This window comes from Protopterus annectens, chromosome 14.part0 (genome assembly GCF_019279795.1).
Source record: "Protopterus annectens isolate FY-2018-M chromosome 14.part0, PAN1.0, whole genome shotgun sequence".
Taxonomy (NCBI): Eukaryota; Metazoa; Chordata; order Ceratodontiformes; family Protopteridae; genus Protopterus; species Protopterus annectens.
This window is the reverse complement of record NC_056748.1, coordinates 331736165-331755955: the sequence shown is the minus strand read 5'-3', so window position 1 is coordinate 331755955 and position 19791 is coordinate 331736165. Positions and strand designations below refer to the sequence as shown.

General features: G+C 38.7%; 1 protein-coding gene across 9 annotated transcripts in view; it reads right to left on the bottom strand.

The window, feature by feature from the left end:
* FGFR2 (fibroblast growth factor receptor 2) overlaps positions 1-19791 on the bottom strand; it is a 490361-nt gene that overhangs the window by 161248 nt on the left and 309322 nt on the right. For all 9 annotated transcript variants that reach the window (XM_044056062.1, XM_044056068.1, XM_044056067.1 and 6 more), the window contains one exon: positions 7606-7757. In XM_044056062.1, coding sequence (XP_043911997.1) covers positions 7606-7757 — 152 coding nt within the window. The remainder of the gene's footprint in view (positions 1-7605; positions 7758-19791) is intronic.

Below are 19791 nucleotides of genomic sequence, written 5' to 3'. Positions count from 1 at the left end.
CTGTACTCAGTGGAATATTGCTTACTCAGAGGTGATCTCTGCCTGACTTACAAAGCCATGTCCAACTCAGAATTGATGGACATGCTCCATCTAAAGAAATCCAAGTCACTGCGAGCCACGTGCTCTAGTGAGCTAAACCTCACCACAACAATAAATAGAACATGCTGGAGGGACAGATTCCTGTCACAGAGACTCCCCATGCTTTGGAACAAAATTCCAAACTACATCAGGCAGAGCCCCTCACTAACGCTCTTCAAGAGAAACCTTGACGAGTGGATGGGTAACAGAAAATACACCCCTGGGATCACTTCATTGGCTCTGCTTGACATAGGATCAGTTAATTAATCAATGGGGTGGCGAAAGCCAACACACTCTGGCTAGGCTTATACATGCCCTCGGGCAGATAGCCTAGTACCTACCTATCAACCTATGAACCACCTGGTGATGGAAGGTTATGGTATTCCATTCCCCAGTAAATTTAGTTTATTTAATTTTATTTTATGCTTGCTGACTTGCGCAGAACACTGGACAAAGTGGACCTTTTTCAGATTTAGCACAGGGATACAAAGAAGGTGGTTGAGGTTAAGAAGTTACAACAATCAAGACTAAACACATTAATAATTACAAATATTGTGCTACAATTAACCAGCAACATATACGAAAATGGTGAGAAAAAGCAAAACAATGACGAAATCTTGAAACTTAAGTTTCCATAAAAGTTAAAATGTAAACGGTTGTTACTGTAACAATAAAACAGTATTAGTTATAAGAAAAAGTAGGCACTGCAGATACTGAAGAGTAAAAGACAAGGTAAGTGAACTGCAGCAAGGCAGAAGAGTCATTATTATAGCTGAGCCCAACATTTAAGAATTCAGTCCTGCCAGCGGACTGTCTACAGTATATACAGTGATGCGTGTTTATCATATGAGTAAATGCTCAGAAGAGCGAATGCTCTTTTCTGTTTTCTACGTGCTGGCAGCTCTGCCTATGAGATCACTGTATAACTAAGTCTGGGCGTTTGCCCTTCCCCCACTATAGTGCAATTTTAGAGTTGATATGTATAATTAGCAGGGTGTGTTGATGGTGTTGAGGGACTTCTTCCCTGTTAACAACAAAAAAAAAAAGTTTTTCATTGTTTTTTTTTTTCATTTTCATTGTTTTAAGAATTCAGTTTTTAGATCAATTTTTATTTTTTTCTTATAAACACGTTTGAGCACTCGCTGTTTGATGAGCTATTCACAATGGTGGCATTAAATGGAACTGCTAGGCACTAAAGGAAGGGTGGATATTGGAGAGGAAAGGGTAAGACGGAGCAGAGGATAAAGTGGTAGTTAAAGAACTGTGACACGCAGTGGTAGTCTTGGATGTGATGAAAATATAGATGTCTACTATCTGCAGAATAAGCTGAGATGACAGTGACCACGTTATACTTTGTGCCACCTCAGATAACAATTCTTTATTGTCCATCTTTTCAGGTGCTTACAATGCTTACATGGTACAGCAATAGTACACATGTTTGTAGCATTTCTCACAGTGAAATTAAAATAATTCTGTTTTTTTTAAATAGCTCATCTAAATCTTCAGATCCAGGTTAACTTCTGAAGCATATTTTAAACTTCAATTTACAGTCCCTTTTATACTTCTGCATTTTTGATAACCATGCCTTTATTTATTATGCATTACCTGCTGAATTTTTGTAAAATTACTTGTACATAGTTAAGTACTAGGCAATCTGTCTGCAGACCATTTCAATCCTAGCCAAAAAACTCTAAAAAATTTTCTCTAGCCTTAGGGTGGGCAAGAAAAGATAGAAGGTTTAATTCCTTTAACCAGATATTTGATGTACCACTATTCTGTGAAGGAATAAGAGAACAAACAGGGTTGGATCTTTCATGGCACAAAAGGGTAGAGACAGATCTCCATGGAGAAGGCTGTAACTGGACTAGGCACACAATAAGGGCTGTCAGTCTCTCCTGTTAACGAAGACTTTTGAGGCCACTGATCTTAGTTATGAATCTCTGAGGTCTCTCAAGTTGTGTGACATGTTTACATAAATACATGCGAAACGGTGCATGACATTCATTAACGGGTCTGATAAGATACCAGTAAAAAGGAATTAAGACTTCTGTGGAAATAGTGGACATGCCTTTGGAAATTAGATGGGCCAGATAAGAGGCTTTCTGAACCACTGTGGAGACATGATGATCAAATGATAATGCATTATCAACAAGAGTACGCAGATCCCTTACAAAAGTGTCTGGTTTGAGGGGCTCATTATCTATATGCCAAGTGAAACTGTGTGTGTACCAAAATTTATTCTTATCAGCTGCCAAAATAAATCCATAAATACATCTAGTAACAATGCTTGGTAGGACAGGCTCCCTGTCCCAAATGACCCTGAAAGGTATAAAGAGGACACTGCAAAATTAATCTGCTAGCTATGCATTCTCTGTTGAATTTTATATATTTCCTTTATTGTCAAATGCCTAACTGATGCTGTAACCCATACCTGTGTTTTACTTCCACTGGCAAAGTTCATTGCAGAAAAGTATCCTTGGACAAATCCACCCACCTGGTTAACAAAAAAGTAAAATAATACAACAGATAATTATTTATTAACCTGCACATGTGAACAGCAGCTTGCATTCAAATGTGTAATATGGCAATAAAATAACCCAAATATCTGTAATGGGTTAAACCTGACAGCATATAAGCTGCAATACTACTGTACTCTGTAATGAGAAAATGTGTCACCTATTTTCCCTAACAGCTGAAATCTATTCCTTGCAAGAAAAGGTTTAGAAGGAACACATTTTTACAATAAGCATTACATTGTAATGACTGCTTCCTATCTTCTTTGCTCTCACTGGTTAAATATATTGCTCTTGCGCTCTTGTAGAGTGTTTTAAAGCGCAATGACTAAGGATATCACTGGTTCACAAAGGACAAACTCATGTTGCAATGTCATAGAAAGGGTGGAATGGCAGGGGAAACTTGGTGTGCCAACTTGTGGGGATATCAAACCTTGGAACAGTTAGTCTACAATCTGACTGCAAGTGATAATGCCTTCTTGCAAAGCATCACACTATACTAGTTTAACAGTTTATAAGCTAGCGTTAAGTGGTACTTGATCACTTATGGACAGCAGAGGGGGTGCCAAACAGGTGGTGCTCAAGGGCACCCAATGCCCTTGCTATAGCTCGGATACTGCAAAAACATACAAGAGACAAATAAGAACCCTGAAAGACAACGATGAGACCAGACAATGCGGTCAAGTACCTCAGAGCATAAAGAAGCAATTTCTGAATAAAGAAGAATCGCTGGTGAGAGCTTCCTGGTGGAGTCCCTTATGATTAACAGCTACTGTGAGTTCAGTTATGGTTTCAGTGGAGTCTGACATAACCAATTACTCTTGCCTCATCAAACTCACTACACTTCTGAAACTGTTTTCCATATACAGTGTTGCAGCGGTTATTATCACCTCATAGCAAGAGGTCCTCCAGTTCGATTCTTGACTAGGGTGCCTTCTGTGCAAAGTCTGCATGTCCTCCCTGCGTTCCAATGGGTTTCCTCCAACACTCCAAAGACATGCATCTGGACAGTTTCTTCCTGGGCCACTGCAGAAAATGAGCTCTGTCCCAGTCAGACTTTCTTGGTAAACAAATATTTTTATAAATATATATATATATATATATATATATATATATATATATATATATATGTATATATGTATATATATCTGTATATCTGTATGCATATATATGTGTATTTATATAGTCCACTCTCTGGACAATCTTATGAATGCAGAAAAAAGGGATAACAGCAAAGTACAGCATTTTCCATGGGAAATTAAAATAAAATCTCTGTAAAATCAAATTTACTAACTGTGAGTGTAAACTGGAAAATGTTGCACAAATGGGAAAGGAAAGTAAGCACTACAGAAACTCATTAACCTGCTTTTAAACATGCCTAATGAAAGAGTCAGCAGACAGGTAACAATAAAATTAGCAACACAATATACAAAAAGAAATCGACAAAGTAACTCAGAATCTTAGTGGTGGCTACGAAGGAATCTGCAACATATTTTGCAACAGATACTTCAAATTTTACTTGCAAAGTTTCCTTAAAACACAGAAAACATGAGAAAGAAAGCAAAAATGAGTTATCTGTCAGTAAAAGTTAGTTCTGCAAGTACTGTGCCTCCAATTTTGTAAAGACTGCATTCTAGCATTAAAACTTGGCATACATTCATGTGCACACACATGCAGACTTTTTTAGGAAACTGTGGCACTTTGCCTTTAAGTAGGTTTTGGCTAGTTTATAATCAAACTTTAAGACTGCCTATGGGGAAAATTAAGCTAGCCTTACTCAAACATAAAATAAACCCAGAACAGCCTTTAAGTAGTAACATATACTATGAAAACATAAGCAATGTACATTTTAAAACAGCCCTGAAAAGAATGTCGTTTATTTTAGCTCGGTGCTTACAAAAATTCTTTGTTGTCTACTTTGTATATTACTTTGAAAAATCTTTTTGTAAATCAGTGAACAAAAATGCAAGGCCTCAAATTTAAAACATTCCCTGTCCACAAATGAATGTCAGTAAAACATTCTGGCAAAAAATAAACATTTGCATTACAACTGGTTAATTTATGATCCTTTACAGACTGCACTTGAAGCCATCAATTCCTTCACTGTATTTCAGCTGCCTTCCAATCTCAGAAGCTGCCAATCAACGGTCCCTTTTCATTCTGAACGTATTCCACACCTACAGCAATGCTAAGAACTGTTTTTAAAGGCTTAGCACTCTCCAATTTTCCTCAATTAGTCTCTCCCCTCTAAGCCAAAAGTAACAAAGACTGCCTTATAGAACCATGCTTCACCATATTAACTAGAACACTGTAAATATTAATTAAATTACTGCATGAAGTCACTCAAACATTTAAAGGTACAGTGTATTGCTTAGAAAGTCTGAGGACTGTGAAAAAGGACAGGACTGCTGTGCCCTTGCATAACAATGTTGTAAGCTTTCACCATAGTATGAAAGTGCAGACTGTACAAACTGAAATGTAATTCTATGAAAGTCCACTATCTCACATTTTCCATTGGGACACAAGCTTGAGAACTGAATATTCATTTACAAGTGGGTCAACACTGCTTCTATGAATGGTAGTTATCCCAACACTTTAAAGAAAAGTGCATTTTTTTCTGGAAGTGAAATATATTTGAAGGAGCTAACCAACTATGAAATTCTGAAGAGATACCTCCCCTATTTAAAGTTAATTTACTGTCCAATACCCATATTATCCTACTCAGGGTAATGGAAATCCATGACTTTATTTGGGGTTAAATCAGAGTCTCTTTAATTGATGGTAGGTGTGTATCCAAGTAGACTGAATGCTGTAATTAAATCAAAAGGTGCTTCAACAAAGTATTAGTTTAAAGGTGTGCACACACAACAAAGTATTAGTTTAAGGATGTGCACACACAACAAAGTATTAGTTTAAGGGTGTGCACACTTACGCAACCAGCGTATTGTATGTTTTTTATTTTTTATACTTTTTCCCCCCAACAGATTTGTTTGTTTTTCAATTTAATTGTACAGCTTATAGGTCAGATTAAAGGTGGGAAAATTTTTGAAATGATTTATTGTGGTCTCATTTTTTTATATGACAAAACCTAGCATTTTAACAGGGGTGTGTAAACTTTTTATATCCACTGTACATAGGGGGACTAATGTTTGACTGCTGTTTTATTACACAGAATGGGAAAAGCTGGCACAACTGATAAAAAAAACATATGCACTGTTTTGTTTTTAGAAGTCAAATCACAGTACAGTAGGATTAGGGAAATCTGCCCTTTTACCAAAACAGTATAATCTGGGAGTTGGTATATACAGTTAGCAGAAGGTGTGTGTGTGTGTGTGTGTGTGGGGGGGGGGGGGGGGCTTGACCCATGAAAAAAATGCATTTTTTTTTTTGTTTTGATTCTTTAATGTTTTGAACTGTTGACAGTTCAATAATTTGTGTTTCAGGATTATGACACATTAATGATATGTCATAATTCAGTACATAGCTACACATGTTACAGAGACACACACAATATTAACATCTTTGCAAGATACCTTAGCAGGATATTGTACTATTAATACTTGGAAATATGCTAAAGGTCTGAAGAACAGATAATTCATTCTAGTTGATGCAAAGTAAAAATGGTCCCAGAAAGAGCACACAGCACCACTCATACTGGAGTCATGTGAAATGAACATCTGTGTAACAGAAGAGAAGGCCTGGCCTTGGTGTGCTGTCCCATATCTCTGTTCAAGATAAAAATGTATTCAGCACAGACAGCTGCTGAATATGTTTCTACCTTTCTTAGCACAATGTGGGCAGAAGGAAAGGGAGATAAGGTAGAGCCACATTTGCACTACTATCTAATCAAGGAACCACCCCAGCTAGTAAGAGATGTCATCTGGCAAACAACGAACACAGCAACAGCTCATGTTCTCGGCAAGGCCAGATAGGTACAGCTTATGTTCTCGGCAAGGCCAGATAGGTATATGTTGTTTCTTTAAGAAATGCTGGTTATTTTTTTTTCTCAGTGCAGCGGTATAGGACTGTTGCACTTTGATTTAGGTTTTCGTATAGTGCAAGAAACCATTCTTCTAAGGAGATCAGGCAAATTTCACACTGACTTTCTGAAACCCCATAGCCAGTACTTTAATTCATAAGTCATCTTTGTGAAATAGCCTATAACTGCTTTGTTGTGTGTAGCGAGAGTGATGACCTCATTTTTTCTGTCAAGTTTTCTGTTTCTGCACTTTTTCTGGTTCAATGTTTGTAACTGCTCAGTTTTTGTAATCTGGATCAGTCTCACATATTGTTTATTAATAATCATCTTTTACTGCTGGTCAAATACAGCTAGCCATAATCAAATATTTTGATGTAGGTGCATAACATGTTATGTATTTTAAACTTGCTGATAGTGCATGACTTTGGCTTTGCACTACAATTGTACCTTGGCCACTCTTTAGCCATTCTTTTTATGACATATCCCAGATGAAATTGACCACTTCTGTAAGACGAACACCCGCAGTCTGTGTTTAAAGCCATTTGATATTAATTATCACATGTAAAAGGTTTCTCGGCTTCTCTACAAGGACTCTTACTGGAAGAAATGTACAAGGTTAAAGGTACAATGCCTATATAATGCGGACTGCTGTTCGGAGACAGAGGGGAGGTGGGGGCACCATACTCAGTCCTCATGTCACTCGAGAATATTTTTCCACATCCAGAAGGATGTCAACACCAAACAACGTTAGACATTATCTCTAACAACTTGATAAAGGAAGGCTTACCATGACACTTTAAAAAAAAAAGGTACCACTCAAACATGAAACTGGAAGCATCATTATGGCACCTTTCAAGTACAGCAGAAAGTGGCTCCATCATACAGAATGAAAAGAAAATTGTACAAGAAAAAGGACAGTTTCAGCAGATTTAGGAAAAAGAAAAACACAGCTGCAACAACTTAAGGTGCTAAATGTTATGCTAACTTAAAAAGAAAACAATCAAGCTGTCTGAAGCTTTTAAATGTGATACTAACTTATCTCTTGGGAACTCCCAACGTGGATCTTCAGGTAGTTCATACTCAGAGACTCCCGCCAGCATTGGGGCATCAACGGCAGAGGACAGTCGTGTTGTTATTCGAACCAGTGGCGTGTTGGAGTTCATGGATGAGCTGGAGTCTGCCGAAACCTGTTTTCAGAACGCAAGAAACAGATACGATACTGGTGATGTCATTCCCACTGAAGCCAATCAACAAAGTAACAATCCCCAAGCTAGCTAAGAAGCTACTACTCAGATGTGAACATTCACATAATACTACTGATTTTATAATATGACAATCTAAATCTGACTTTGAAAGAAGTGTATGTGGTCCTTCACTTCATTAAGCACTAAGCCATATCTATATGCTATGCATCAGAATTACTTGTAATGCATATTTCAAACAATTTGCAACACAACAGAAAATGTATTTCCATCACAAACTTTCCAAAGCATTTATGAATATGACCAAGCTGCTAAATTCAGTTTACATAAGGCATGTCAGTATACTATGAAGTTGGGAAGGATGCATCTTTTACTCCAACTGAATTTAGTGACATACAACTAGAAAACTCTATAGCATAAAGCAGTGCTGAGGTGGTCTCATTCGGTACTTAGTGTCTCTCCCCAGTTTGATGACCTTCAACACCAGTTTCAGAAGTAAAAAATATATAATATAATATAATATAATGCAATATAACAATATAATAAAACATAGTATAACATAATATGACATAATGCAATAATATAACATAATATGACAGAACATAATATAATATAATATACTATAAGGGTTCCTATTAGATGACCGAAGACTCATTCTGTCGTCTTGATCGAACTTAAAACAACAAAAAGGCAAAATAGAGAAGCGGCTTTTAAGCGAATTCATTCCCAGGGAAAGAATTTGCTTGGCTGCTTCCGTTACTTTGCCGTTTTCAGCACTGTAGTGCAATCTCGGAGTTGGTATATTTAAGTAGGGGGGGTACGGGGGCACAGCCCCTGCATCGGTGGGCAAAGCCCCCCACTTTATGTATTTTTTCAATTTTTTTTTCTTTTCTTTTCTTTTTTTTTTTTTTTTGGAACAGCAATTTTTTTTCCCTTGGAAAAAAAATCGCTGTTCTGAGCGTTCAAGATTGTAAGCTTTTGTTTACATGGGGTTGATTATTCATGGTTTGCCTTTTTAAGCGTTCGATGATATAATACAGACCCTACTATAATATAACATAACATAATATAATGCACGTCCCTTGTCTGACCTTGCATTCTTCCCTTCTCTGTCATCACGCCCCTGTGTGAGAGCAAAAAAGGTCCCTTTCCTGATTTGGTGTTCTTCTAAGGAACTTCAAAAATGTAATCAGTAATAGGGAAAATGTTTTGTGGCACTTAACTTCTTGGATGCTGTGAAGTAGGTATTAACGTAAGCAAAACACTTCAAGCAACCAAATCCAAACTAAATGATTCAGTAAATCAGGGTCTCTAGAGCAAAACTCTTACTTCACACTGAGGAAAAATCAGGTAAAGCTTTGATTAGTGCAAGGACAGAATCTGAGAAGTTTTATACAAGCATGCCTACCAGCATGAAATGGGTTTAATAAGCTGTATTTCTGCCCATTTCACTGTGTACTCATCTCTGTAAATGCATAAACACAAATTACTATAACTGTTCTCTATGCTTCTAGATGTTTTACATCAACCTGTGATATCTAACAAGAGAAACTTATCAGTTCTCTTGACTCTCATTCCAAAAGTACTTGACTGAGGCATCTCCTTAAGACAGACCTCCTGATGGCAAAGTATTAATTATGCTCATAAAATGTAATTGCTAAGCAATCATGCATTCAGTGACCAAGAGGAACCAGAACAGTATCTTCAATTCAGTGCACTGAAAGAGCTCAAATTAAATGAAAGCAGATACCACAGGCTTTAGTCAAAGTAACAATCAGTCTATTTAAAGTTCAGTCCATTAGAAAATATTAAACACAGGCAGGTGTAGATTCCTGGTTTTCTAAGAGCAATAAAATCTAACACTTTATGAAATGAAAAACATTTAATTAAAGTAATTAAAGTAATGCACTGAATGTTAATGGTACATTCAGAAATTAGGTTGGGATCAAAGTAATAGCTATTTTTGGTTGCTACAATTCTGAATGCACCTTCATATTTTCCAAATTATCTTTCTTAAATTTTGCTTGCAGGACAAAATAACCAAGTATAAAGTCTAACTCGCACTAAAAAAATAAACACTGACCTCACAACTTCAGAGACAGAAGAGGGTAAAGAAGAGCAGACAACTGATTTACCAAACAAAATTATTACTGAAAACAGGGTATTGCATACTACTTTAAACCCACACAACAGAACAGGTTATACTGTCAAAATCATGTATTGGTGTTTTATCAGCATAGCTACTTCTATTTAGTCTTCCAACCTATCTTTTCTCACATGGTGAAATTCAACCTTTCTGGGGATGTCCTGGCTTACTTCAGAGAAGGCCTGAACAAGTCAGAAAATATTTAAATTCTTAATTTTTTTGTGGGAAATCAGGCCAATTTCTAATTAGATGGCCCTACACATGCCCTCTGTTTGCTTAACTCTTTTGTAGAACTGACACGGACAACATTTCCCCTCTAAGACAGAAACGCCTTAAAGGTCAGCATTGCACCTGACCTAAAATCCCTTCTGAAAAGAAGAAACAAGACTTATTAAATAAAAGATTTTATGATGGGCTAGTTTACTACTTTCTTTCAAGGTTTCCCAAGACAGAAACAGAAAACAGGTAGATTTCAACCAAGTACGGACTCCACATACTTCTACAAATACTAGTTCTCCCAGTACAGACACTCCTAAATACTAGTCTAACAGTTCATACAGCATTAGCCCCCACACCTTTACCTAATGACAGTCTAACAATATGCTTTACCATCCCAAGAAATTTCACCCAAGCTACCTGCTTTGAGTTTGTCACAGAACTAATAGAAACCCCCCAATTAATACATCATTAATCCATCTTCTCTTTTTATTGATAGTCTATAAGTACTTCCACAGATCTTTAATCTTTCTTTCATCACCGGAAAACTTCTCTCTCCAGTTTAAGGAACTGTCAATCATCTCAATTCCAACTTTCCCCAAGATTTTAAACTCATCTTTTATGTTCTCCATTACCAAATACTTGTAAAAATAATTTATTAAGAAGTTTTTACCCACCTAAATATGTCCTACTACCAGATTTCCAGCATGTCTTTAGAACAGAACATAATATATAAACCCAATGATATAATTGTCATGCTATAATGTACCTAATTGTAAAATTTGTGCTCAGGCACCTTGACAGTGACCGAAAAGGACTGTGGGTCTTAGGACCAGTTCACCTAGCGGGACAGATAGATAATAGATGAACAAATAAAAACTGCCATCTACCGCATGACTTCAACGATGGAAAAACAACAGCAGCATGATTATAGACCTCACTAGAACTTTTGAAAGCACAAACGCCTCTGCTTCAGAATCCTAACTTGGTTCAAAATTTAGCTTGAACACAGAATGCTTAGGGCTCAGCCGAGAAACATGAAAACAAAGGAAAACATCTCTACACTTGGGTTTCACTAGGCTCAAGCCTTGGACATATACTAATATTTTATTACTACTTCAGCATCTCCCTCACTAATAATCCTTTATCCACACTGCATTAATCTGCACCGGACAGGACTATTCACAGGAACTTCACAAAGACTTCAGCAGGACACATCACTGGTTCACCAGCAACCACCTGGCAAATAATACCTCAAAACCTGACACTATGTTACCTGGTATTTCCTAAAAATGAATAAATAACACTTAGCCATAACTGAGCCTAACAGCATTCAGGCAACACAAGTTTCCCAGTACAAATAGCTCAATGTAATATTTGACTCCAGCCTTTCCTTTATAGTTCAAGCGGAACTAATTACTGGCAAAGTCAATTCTCAACTAAAAATGAATTCATGTACTGTTAATGACCTTACTCCTTCATAATGCATCCATAATGCACTGCTCTTTAGTACTCATCATGACGTGAAGAGGGTCTTCTCACCATAAAATACATACAACATTCAAACCACAACAAACAGCATAAATCAGTTTATTAACCTGGATCCTTCCTTCAAAAAACTAGCTGACTACTATGCAAACTTGGCCAATCTTACTTCTCTGTACTTTTACCTTTAAACTACCAAGCTGTAGCAACTGCCTCCTTTAAAGCTAAGTAGAAAATCAAGTCCACCCCTTACTCATCTCTCCTCCTCTGGCCCAGCCATCATAGAAAAGGGCTTTAGTAAAAATGCTCCAGCTGAATGGAACCATTTACCACAGATCTTGAAAAAGGAAAAAAAAATACTCCCAATCCACACAAAAGCTACAACTATAAACAATCGTATGGCAATAACTTATTTACTGAAAAGGGAACATTTAAAACCATACTTCAAGAAAACTAGCATGTCAGAGTCTCATCTCTTTTCAACAACTGGCTTATCAGTCTTGTAAATAGTGCTCATAATAAATTGCGTATTGTGCAGACATTTATCATTTACTGCTGATTTTAAATCATACTGCTGGTGTTAGTGTACCAGACAGCAACATTTCAAGTTTTTGATAATTTGTGTATTTCCATGTCAGGCTTGAAAGGGTCAAGTGACTAGGTCACTTAAATAATAATACCCATTTGTTAACCAGGTAGGCCCAGTGGATACACAACCCTTTTCAGGTGTGACCCAGTAGCAATGTCTGGTTAACTGACTTGCTCAAGGTAACTCAGCAGGCAAATAAGGCTGTGGAAATATCAAAATTAACTAAATAAATAATTTATTTAAATTGCAGATCAATAAAATGTATAATGCACCAAGTAAAATTCTATTTTCCACCCAAGTGTGTGAACTGTTTTTTTTTTTGTTTGTTTTTATATATATATATTTATTTATATATATGGATCCCTATCAGATGACATAAACTTCATTTGAGTGAATCCCATTTTACTGAGACCATAAGATTGAAATTTCAAAATACTGAAAAATTACTTTACTGAAACCCATAATATTGAAATATTCATAGTTTCATAGTTTCATAATATAGTACTAGGCTATCTGCCCTAGGGCATTTGTAAGCCTAGCCATAGTGATGTGGCTTTTGCCACCCCATGAAATGGTACAAAAAATGTACAGAATAAATTTAGAATACTGTGCCTCTGTCTAGTAGTGACACAATGAAGGTCCCCTTATATAACAGAATTAGTTTACTGTGCCCCTGTCTAGCAGTGACACAGATGTGACCCCTGGGGTAAACTTACGATCTCCCATCCACTCATCAAGATTTCTCTTGAAGAGAGTCAGTGAGAGGCTCTGCCTAATACAAACTGGGATCTTGTTCCAAAGCATGGGAAGCCTCTGGGTTATGAATCTATCCCTCCAGCATGTCCTATTCATACTTGTGCCGAGGTTTAAGTCTTTAGCTCTCATGGTCCTGATGGATTTGGATTTTTTGAGGTGGAGCATGTCCATCAGATCCTGATTGGACATGGCCTTGTACGTCAGGCAGAGATCGCCTCTGAGCAGGCGGTATGCTACTGAATAGAGCTGAAGTTTCTTTAGTCTGACAGAATAAGACATATGTTGGAGACCCTTGATCCTCTTGGTGAGGTACTTTTGTGGTCTCTCCAGCTGTTGCAAATGCCGGGTGAGGTACATACCAAATGGGGCATTGTACTCAATCATGGGTCTGATGAGGGAGGAGTATAGGGGTACAATGACATCCTTGGATCTGGATGTGAATCCCTTCATGATGAGGTGTGCAAGGTAGAATGTTTTTCTAACCACTTTGGCAACGTGGGTGTCAAATGAGAGGTCGTTGTCGACTTGGGTTCCTAAGTCTCGGATTACTTTTTCCGTACTCAGTGGGTTGCTGTCTATGTAATAATTTGTGGGTACTTTGTTTTTCCCAAAGGGGATGACTATACATTTTTTGGCATTTAGTTTAAGGCCGTGACTCCGGCACCAGTTGTCCATTTCTGTGAGGCCTTTTTGTAGGATGTATGTGTCCGCTGGTGTATCAACTATGGCGCCTAGTTTGCAGTCATCTGCGAACTTTGTCAGCCACAACCCTCCCATGTTTGCTTTTACATCTGAGAAATAAATGCCAAACAAGAGGGGTCCCAGGACAGATCCCTGTGGGACACCACTTGTGACTGGCTTTGAGTCTGACATTGCTCCAGCGATTTTAACTTTATGGGTTCTGTCCTTTAGCCAGTTTGCAACCCATCTAGTGACATAAGGGTTTACGTTTAAGCTGTTGAGCTTATCTATGATGCCTGAGTGGGGTATTGTGTCGAAGGCCTTAGCCAAGTCCAGGTAGGCTGTATGGACTGCTTTGCCCTCATCAATGGCTCTAGTGACTGTTTCGAAAAAGTCAACCAGGTTCAAAAGGCAGGATCTGCCCTTTACAAAGCCGAACTGGGTGGGGTCAAGTGTCTGGCGGTCCCCTATGTCTCTGTTTATGAGTTCCATAATGATTCTTTCCATAGCTTTGCAGACCAGGCTGGTTAAGCTTATGGGGTGGTAGTTCCCAGGGTCTGTAGAGGTACCCCCTTTGTGGAGTGGGACCACTGTTGCTGTACGTCAGTGTTCAGGTACATATCCTGAAGTAAGGCTAAGGTTAAATAGCATTTTTATGTGTGGGTTTAGCTCCTCTTGGAGTTCACGTAACACGCAACCCGGGATACTGTCAGGTCCCATTGATGCTGTGTTTTTAGCTTTGTTTAGGGCGGTTCTCACTTGGACATCTGAGATGACAGGGAGATTACATTCAGCTGGGATAAGTATTTCTTCTTTTGGGGGTGAGGGAGGGGAGAGATTTGCACTGAACCTGTCAGCCAGAATGTTGGCAATATCTGTGGGTTCATTGTATTTTTTGTTGTTGTGAACTAACTCTGAGCATATCTGAGGGTTTCTGCCCAGGTTTCTAACATAGCTGAAGAAGGCTTTGTGGTTATCTTTAGTGTCCTTAGCGATTTTTCTCTCAAAGTTGGCCTTGGATGTTTTTATGAGAGAACGTAGTTTTCTGCTAATATTGATCAGAGATGTCTTCCCTTCATGGGATTTTGCTCTGACGTGCAGTAGCTTCCTTCTTTTGTTATACAATTTGTTAATGGCTGAGGTCCACCAGACAGGAAGCTTGCCTTTGGTGGAGAGGGACTTGGATTTATTTGGGATTGCATGATCCATGCAATCTTGGAGATGTCCATAGAAAGCATTTGTGAAGGATTCGGCATTGTGGGATGTGGTATCCACTGGCACAGTGGGCTTAAAGGATACCATCTCAGTCTTAAGAAGAGTGAAGTCTGCTTTTGAGAAGTTTTTCACTGTGGTCTTTTGTGCTGGGGGTGGAGGTGGGATATGTACATCCAGGGTGATTAGTTTGTGGTCAGATCTCACTAGTGAGGGGTATACTTCCGGTGTGGAGCATTTTGTCCCCATGTTTGTGATGATCAGGTCTAGTATATTATCTCCCCTAGTGGGAGAGGTGACTAGTTGTTCCAATGCATTTGAATTTATGAATTACAGGAACCTTTGGGCTAGGGTATTAGGGCTAGAATAATGTACCCAATCTATGTTTGGGTAGTTGAAGTCTCCCAGTATGATGGTATTTTGTGATACATTCATATCCTCCAATGTCTTCAGGAAGGCTGAGTGGGGTTCCTGAGATTGGGAGGGTGGTCTGTAACATGCTACCAGTTGTATAGCAATTTTGCCTAAGGTTAGTTGCACCTGTATGGTCTCTGATGCTTCATGTGTTGCTACTAACCTGGAGGTGTGGGTGTCCTTGATGAATATGGGCACTCCCCCTCCCTTTGTGGTTCGGCCCGGGTTTTGGGGCCGAAAAGCATGATACGAGGTATAGCCTGGTAGTGCTGGGGTGCTCTCAGGAGCCTTGAACCAGGTTTCAGTTACTGCACAGACGTCGATGTTCTCCATGCTGAGGAGTGCATTGAGTGCCTGCATCTTGAGATTTAGACTTCTGGCGTTGAGCAGCATTACCCTTAGTTTTTTTCCATTTTTGTTTTCTAAGGAGGTGAGTTTGTCTTTTGAGCCTTGCCTAAAAAAGGCACTATGGGGGTGGCAAGAGCCTTAGCCAATATCCGGAAGCCCAGTGGTGACAGGTGTAAGCCATCCCTTGCGAAGCAACGTGGCTTGTCCAACATGTCATCCCAGGCAGACAGACATTGGATCCCCTTAGAATGACACCAGTACTTCAGCCAATTATTAAAGCTGATCATCTTGTCTTTGTATTGTGGTATCATTCTTGGTGAGGGCAAGATGCTGCTCAGGGAGGTACGTCTCAGATCATTCACGCCTGCATGGACAATGACGGAGTCATATTTGTACTTGCTTTGGAGTGACTTGAGTGCGTGTGTTATGTGGCGGATCCTAGCTCCCGATAAGGCAGCTCACAGTCACCCTCTCCTTGTTCAGCCTGGTCAGCGGGACATCAGTGTGTCTGACTATAGAGTCACCTATTACTAGTGTATCAGGCATGGTGTTTGGCCTTAAGGGCTGTGATTGGTTGACACACTGATTTATTGAAGTATGTGTTGCATGTGTTTTGTTTTGAGGTGGTGGATTTCTGGATGTCTGCTTTGGGAGCCTCTGTTGTTTTGGAAAGTTTTTTATTAGAGCCTCCGAGTATATCTTTGTGTTTTTATGTGTTTGGTTTGCAGTTGTGGTATGTCTATGTGGGACTGGGATTTTTGTGTGTGTGGTTACCATCTCCTCCTGTCTGGTCATGCCAGCCCTGAGTTGAGAGAGTTCAGCCTCCAGTTTGGCTATATAGTTGCATCTCTCACATGTATTTGTGTTTGTTGGGAGGAGGAGAGGGTTGTCTGTGTACATGAGACAATTGTAACATTGTCTCAAGATACCCAGATTGACCAGCTGAACTGGAGAGGACACCAGTAATCTACCACTCGACATGCTAGAACAGTATAAGGGAGTGCTGTACCTTTAAGGGAAGTGGATATTCACAGGGGTGGTAAGTAGATGTAGTGCTTTAATTAGTATGAGAGTGCTTACTTAGTAGAGAAGTATTGAGAACAAGTGCTAGGCTTATAATATAGTGAGTAGTCTGATTATACTAAGAGTAGAGCTTCCTTAAGGGAAAATTTGAAGAGCAGACTTAGCAGAGCCAGAAGAAGTTTAACCTTGTTTAACTGGCGCTGCGCTATGCGCACAACCGCGCAAAGCCGTGCAAATGCGGATTTTAAACAGGGATCTACAAAAGAGCTAGAAATGGTCCAAAACAACCAATTACTACAGCTTCTTGGGCTGAGGTCACTTCCTACAGGGACAGGTAGGCTGCTCAAGGCTCCCCACTCCCACTGATGAGCAAAGAAACCTCCTTCTATCCAAGTAAGGTAATGGACAACACAGGAACTACACCACAGCTCAGAATACAGCAATGCCTGTAAACTGGTCTAAACTAGTCGAGGAGAGGCGGGAAAACAAGGATTATTTTTTTGTTTTTTTGATAGAAACACACAGAGAATGCAGAAACAGTGATAAATCAGTTACACAGGCTAGCACACTTTAGTGGGCAGCCTCAACAGTTAAATTAAACAAACAAACAAACAAACTTTCGATCAAATTCGACTAAAAAGTAACTTTAAGTGCAGATTTTAAAATAATGCAGCAAACAGTTAAAAAAAACAGTTCAAGCTAGTTCAGGGTAAACTACAGAAGCTATTCCAAGTGAAAAAAAAAGCAAAGATACTTAAATCCAGAAAGTAGTCGCTTTTCTGAGTTCTCTGTAGCTAGGACCACTCTGCAGGACCACGAGGAGCTTGTCTGAGCAGTACAGCCAGAAAAAAACGCCCAGAGGCGGATTTTAAACAGGGAACTACAAAAGAGCTAGAAATGGTCCAAAACAACCAATTACTACTTGCAATGGTAAATTTCAACATAATGAATTGTAAAGTGGATGATATAAAATATATGCCCTTTTCCCCCACTGTAGTGCGATCCTCGAGTTAGTATATATAGTTGTGGGGTGTGGGGGGCATAGCCCCCCCACTTATTCTGGTTTTACATCGTCTATTTTACAATTCAGTATGTTGAAAGTTAGCATTGTAAGATTTCAGTAGTATGGGTTTCAGTCAAGTGATTTTTCAGTATTTTGAAATTTCAGTCTTTTGGTCTCAGTCAAATGAGTTTCAGTCATATTAAAGTTCTATCATCTGATAGGGATCCATACATATATATACACACACACACAAACACACACACACACACACACACACACACACACACACACACACACACACACACACACATGCATGGAGATCCTAAGCACTCTTCAGACATGTAAATGAGGCTCCTTTTTTGTTTGTTTTTACTTTGAGGAAGGCTCACTGTGACAAAGCCTAAGAAGGTATGCACTAACTTTTACCCAACTAAGATTTTGCCATATACTACCCAAAACTGCTGTGTCATTCCATTACTACCAATCCTCCCTCCCCCAAAAAACAAATGCCACAAGGTCAGAGAGAACTGTGTCACACAAGTGATTTGATTTATTACCCTTCACTGCTTGATGAGGGCTTCCAAAGTTAAACTATCACACTGACTTACGTCAGAAGCTTTAATCCAGTAACCCCACTGGGTCTCCCAAACTTAAAGAATCAACTCAGTGCATACAAAACGCTCTGACAAAACACTCATGAAACTTGCATAAAACTGTTTGCATACAACACACATCACCAAGCTCCACTGCAGAAGGTCTTTCAATACAAGTACGTTAAGTTGCCGAAACTGGTATTCTTCATGAAATGCATTTCCCCATGTGGTCTTCCAATTCAATATATTAAAGCAACACTGACTTGTTTACTCCAGAGCAGAGGGCACAGATTTAGTTACTATTCTAAAGCGGGTCATGACAGTATGACAATGCAGCTCACTTGTAATTCAGGGGGTGGGGGAGTAAGAAAGCCTGCAAACTCACAACACGGTGACAAGCTAATTGAAAAGCAGATAACAGGCATATTCCAACATTCAAGTCTTTCAAGTGGTAGACAACCTCAAACCGATAAGAAAACATATCAAATATGAAAAAGCATCATCCTGTGTACTGGGTCATAAACTTTTTCTGTTGACATAATGCCCATTTGCACTATGTCTCTGTTTGTTATACTTTTTATAGGAGGCTATAAAACATACATGGAGATATTTAAACATCCTAATAAATAGTCTAAAATTAACTTAATCTAATCTTTATACCAGCAGCCAAACAAAAAGAAAATTCTGAAATGAAGTGTTATCACATTTATGGGAAAGTAGTGACATGCATGTTTTCTGAAAAACAACTTCCTGAAATGATTTTACTTGTAATCAGCAAGTGTTGCTAGCCTTTTATTTTCAGAAGTAAGTTCAAACATCACAATATCTACATGTAACTGTAAGCGTAATGTGAAGAGCATTTTGGAGGAATTCATGTTTACAGTTTTGTACTGTGACTCCAGAATCGGGGAGCTGCAGCCCTCATGCCACAGCATTACATCAAAAGTAAAACCATATTTTCTGTTAAGACTATAGCTCATGAGCTCACATTCTAGAAATCATACTGAGGAGTTGATTATAACCAGGTTTGTGAAGCAAGACTTTTAACATAATATCTGTAAGACAAATATTTATCTGCTTGCTAATCTGTTGTTAAATGAGTCTATTTAAAAAAGTCGGGTTTCACTCAGAGGTAATACACTTCTTCTGCACAGAGATTCACATTTAGCTGTTAATCTTACAGTGCCTTATTCATCCAGGCTGTGCGTTTGTTCCCACAATGCTACACACAGATAAGGGATTAATGCTCTTGATGAGTACAGGCAAACATATTCCTAGCATAAAAATGGAAGTCAACATTACCTAAGCAAACTAAAATTTGTTTTCTTTAAACCTTTTATCCCCCACTGTACTACTATACTTTCAGGTTATCATCCACCCATCCATCCTAGTACATTTTCAGGGCAATCATTTCCACATATACTTGCAGTCTGTATGTTAATACACTGAAGCGTTCTGTACTTAACATGTCCAAGCAAGCTCTTCTTTCAACTGATCACTCACTGCATTTCACATAATCCAAAAAACTATTCAATACATGCATACAAAAAGAC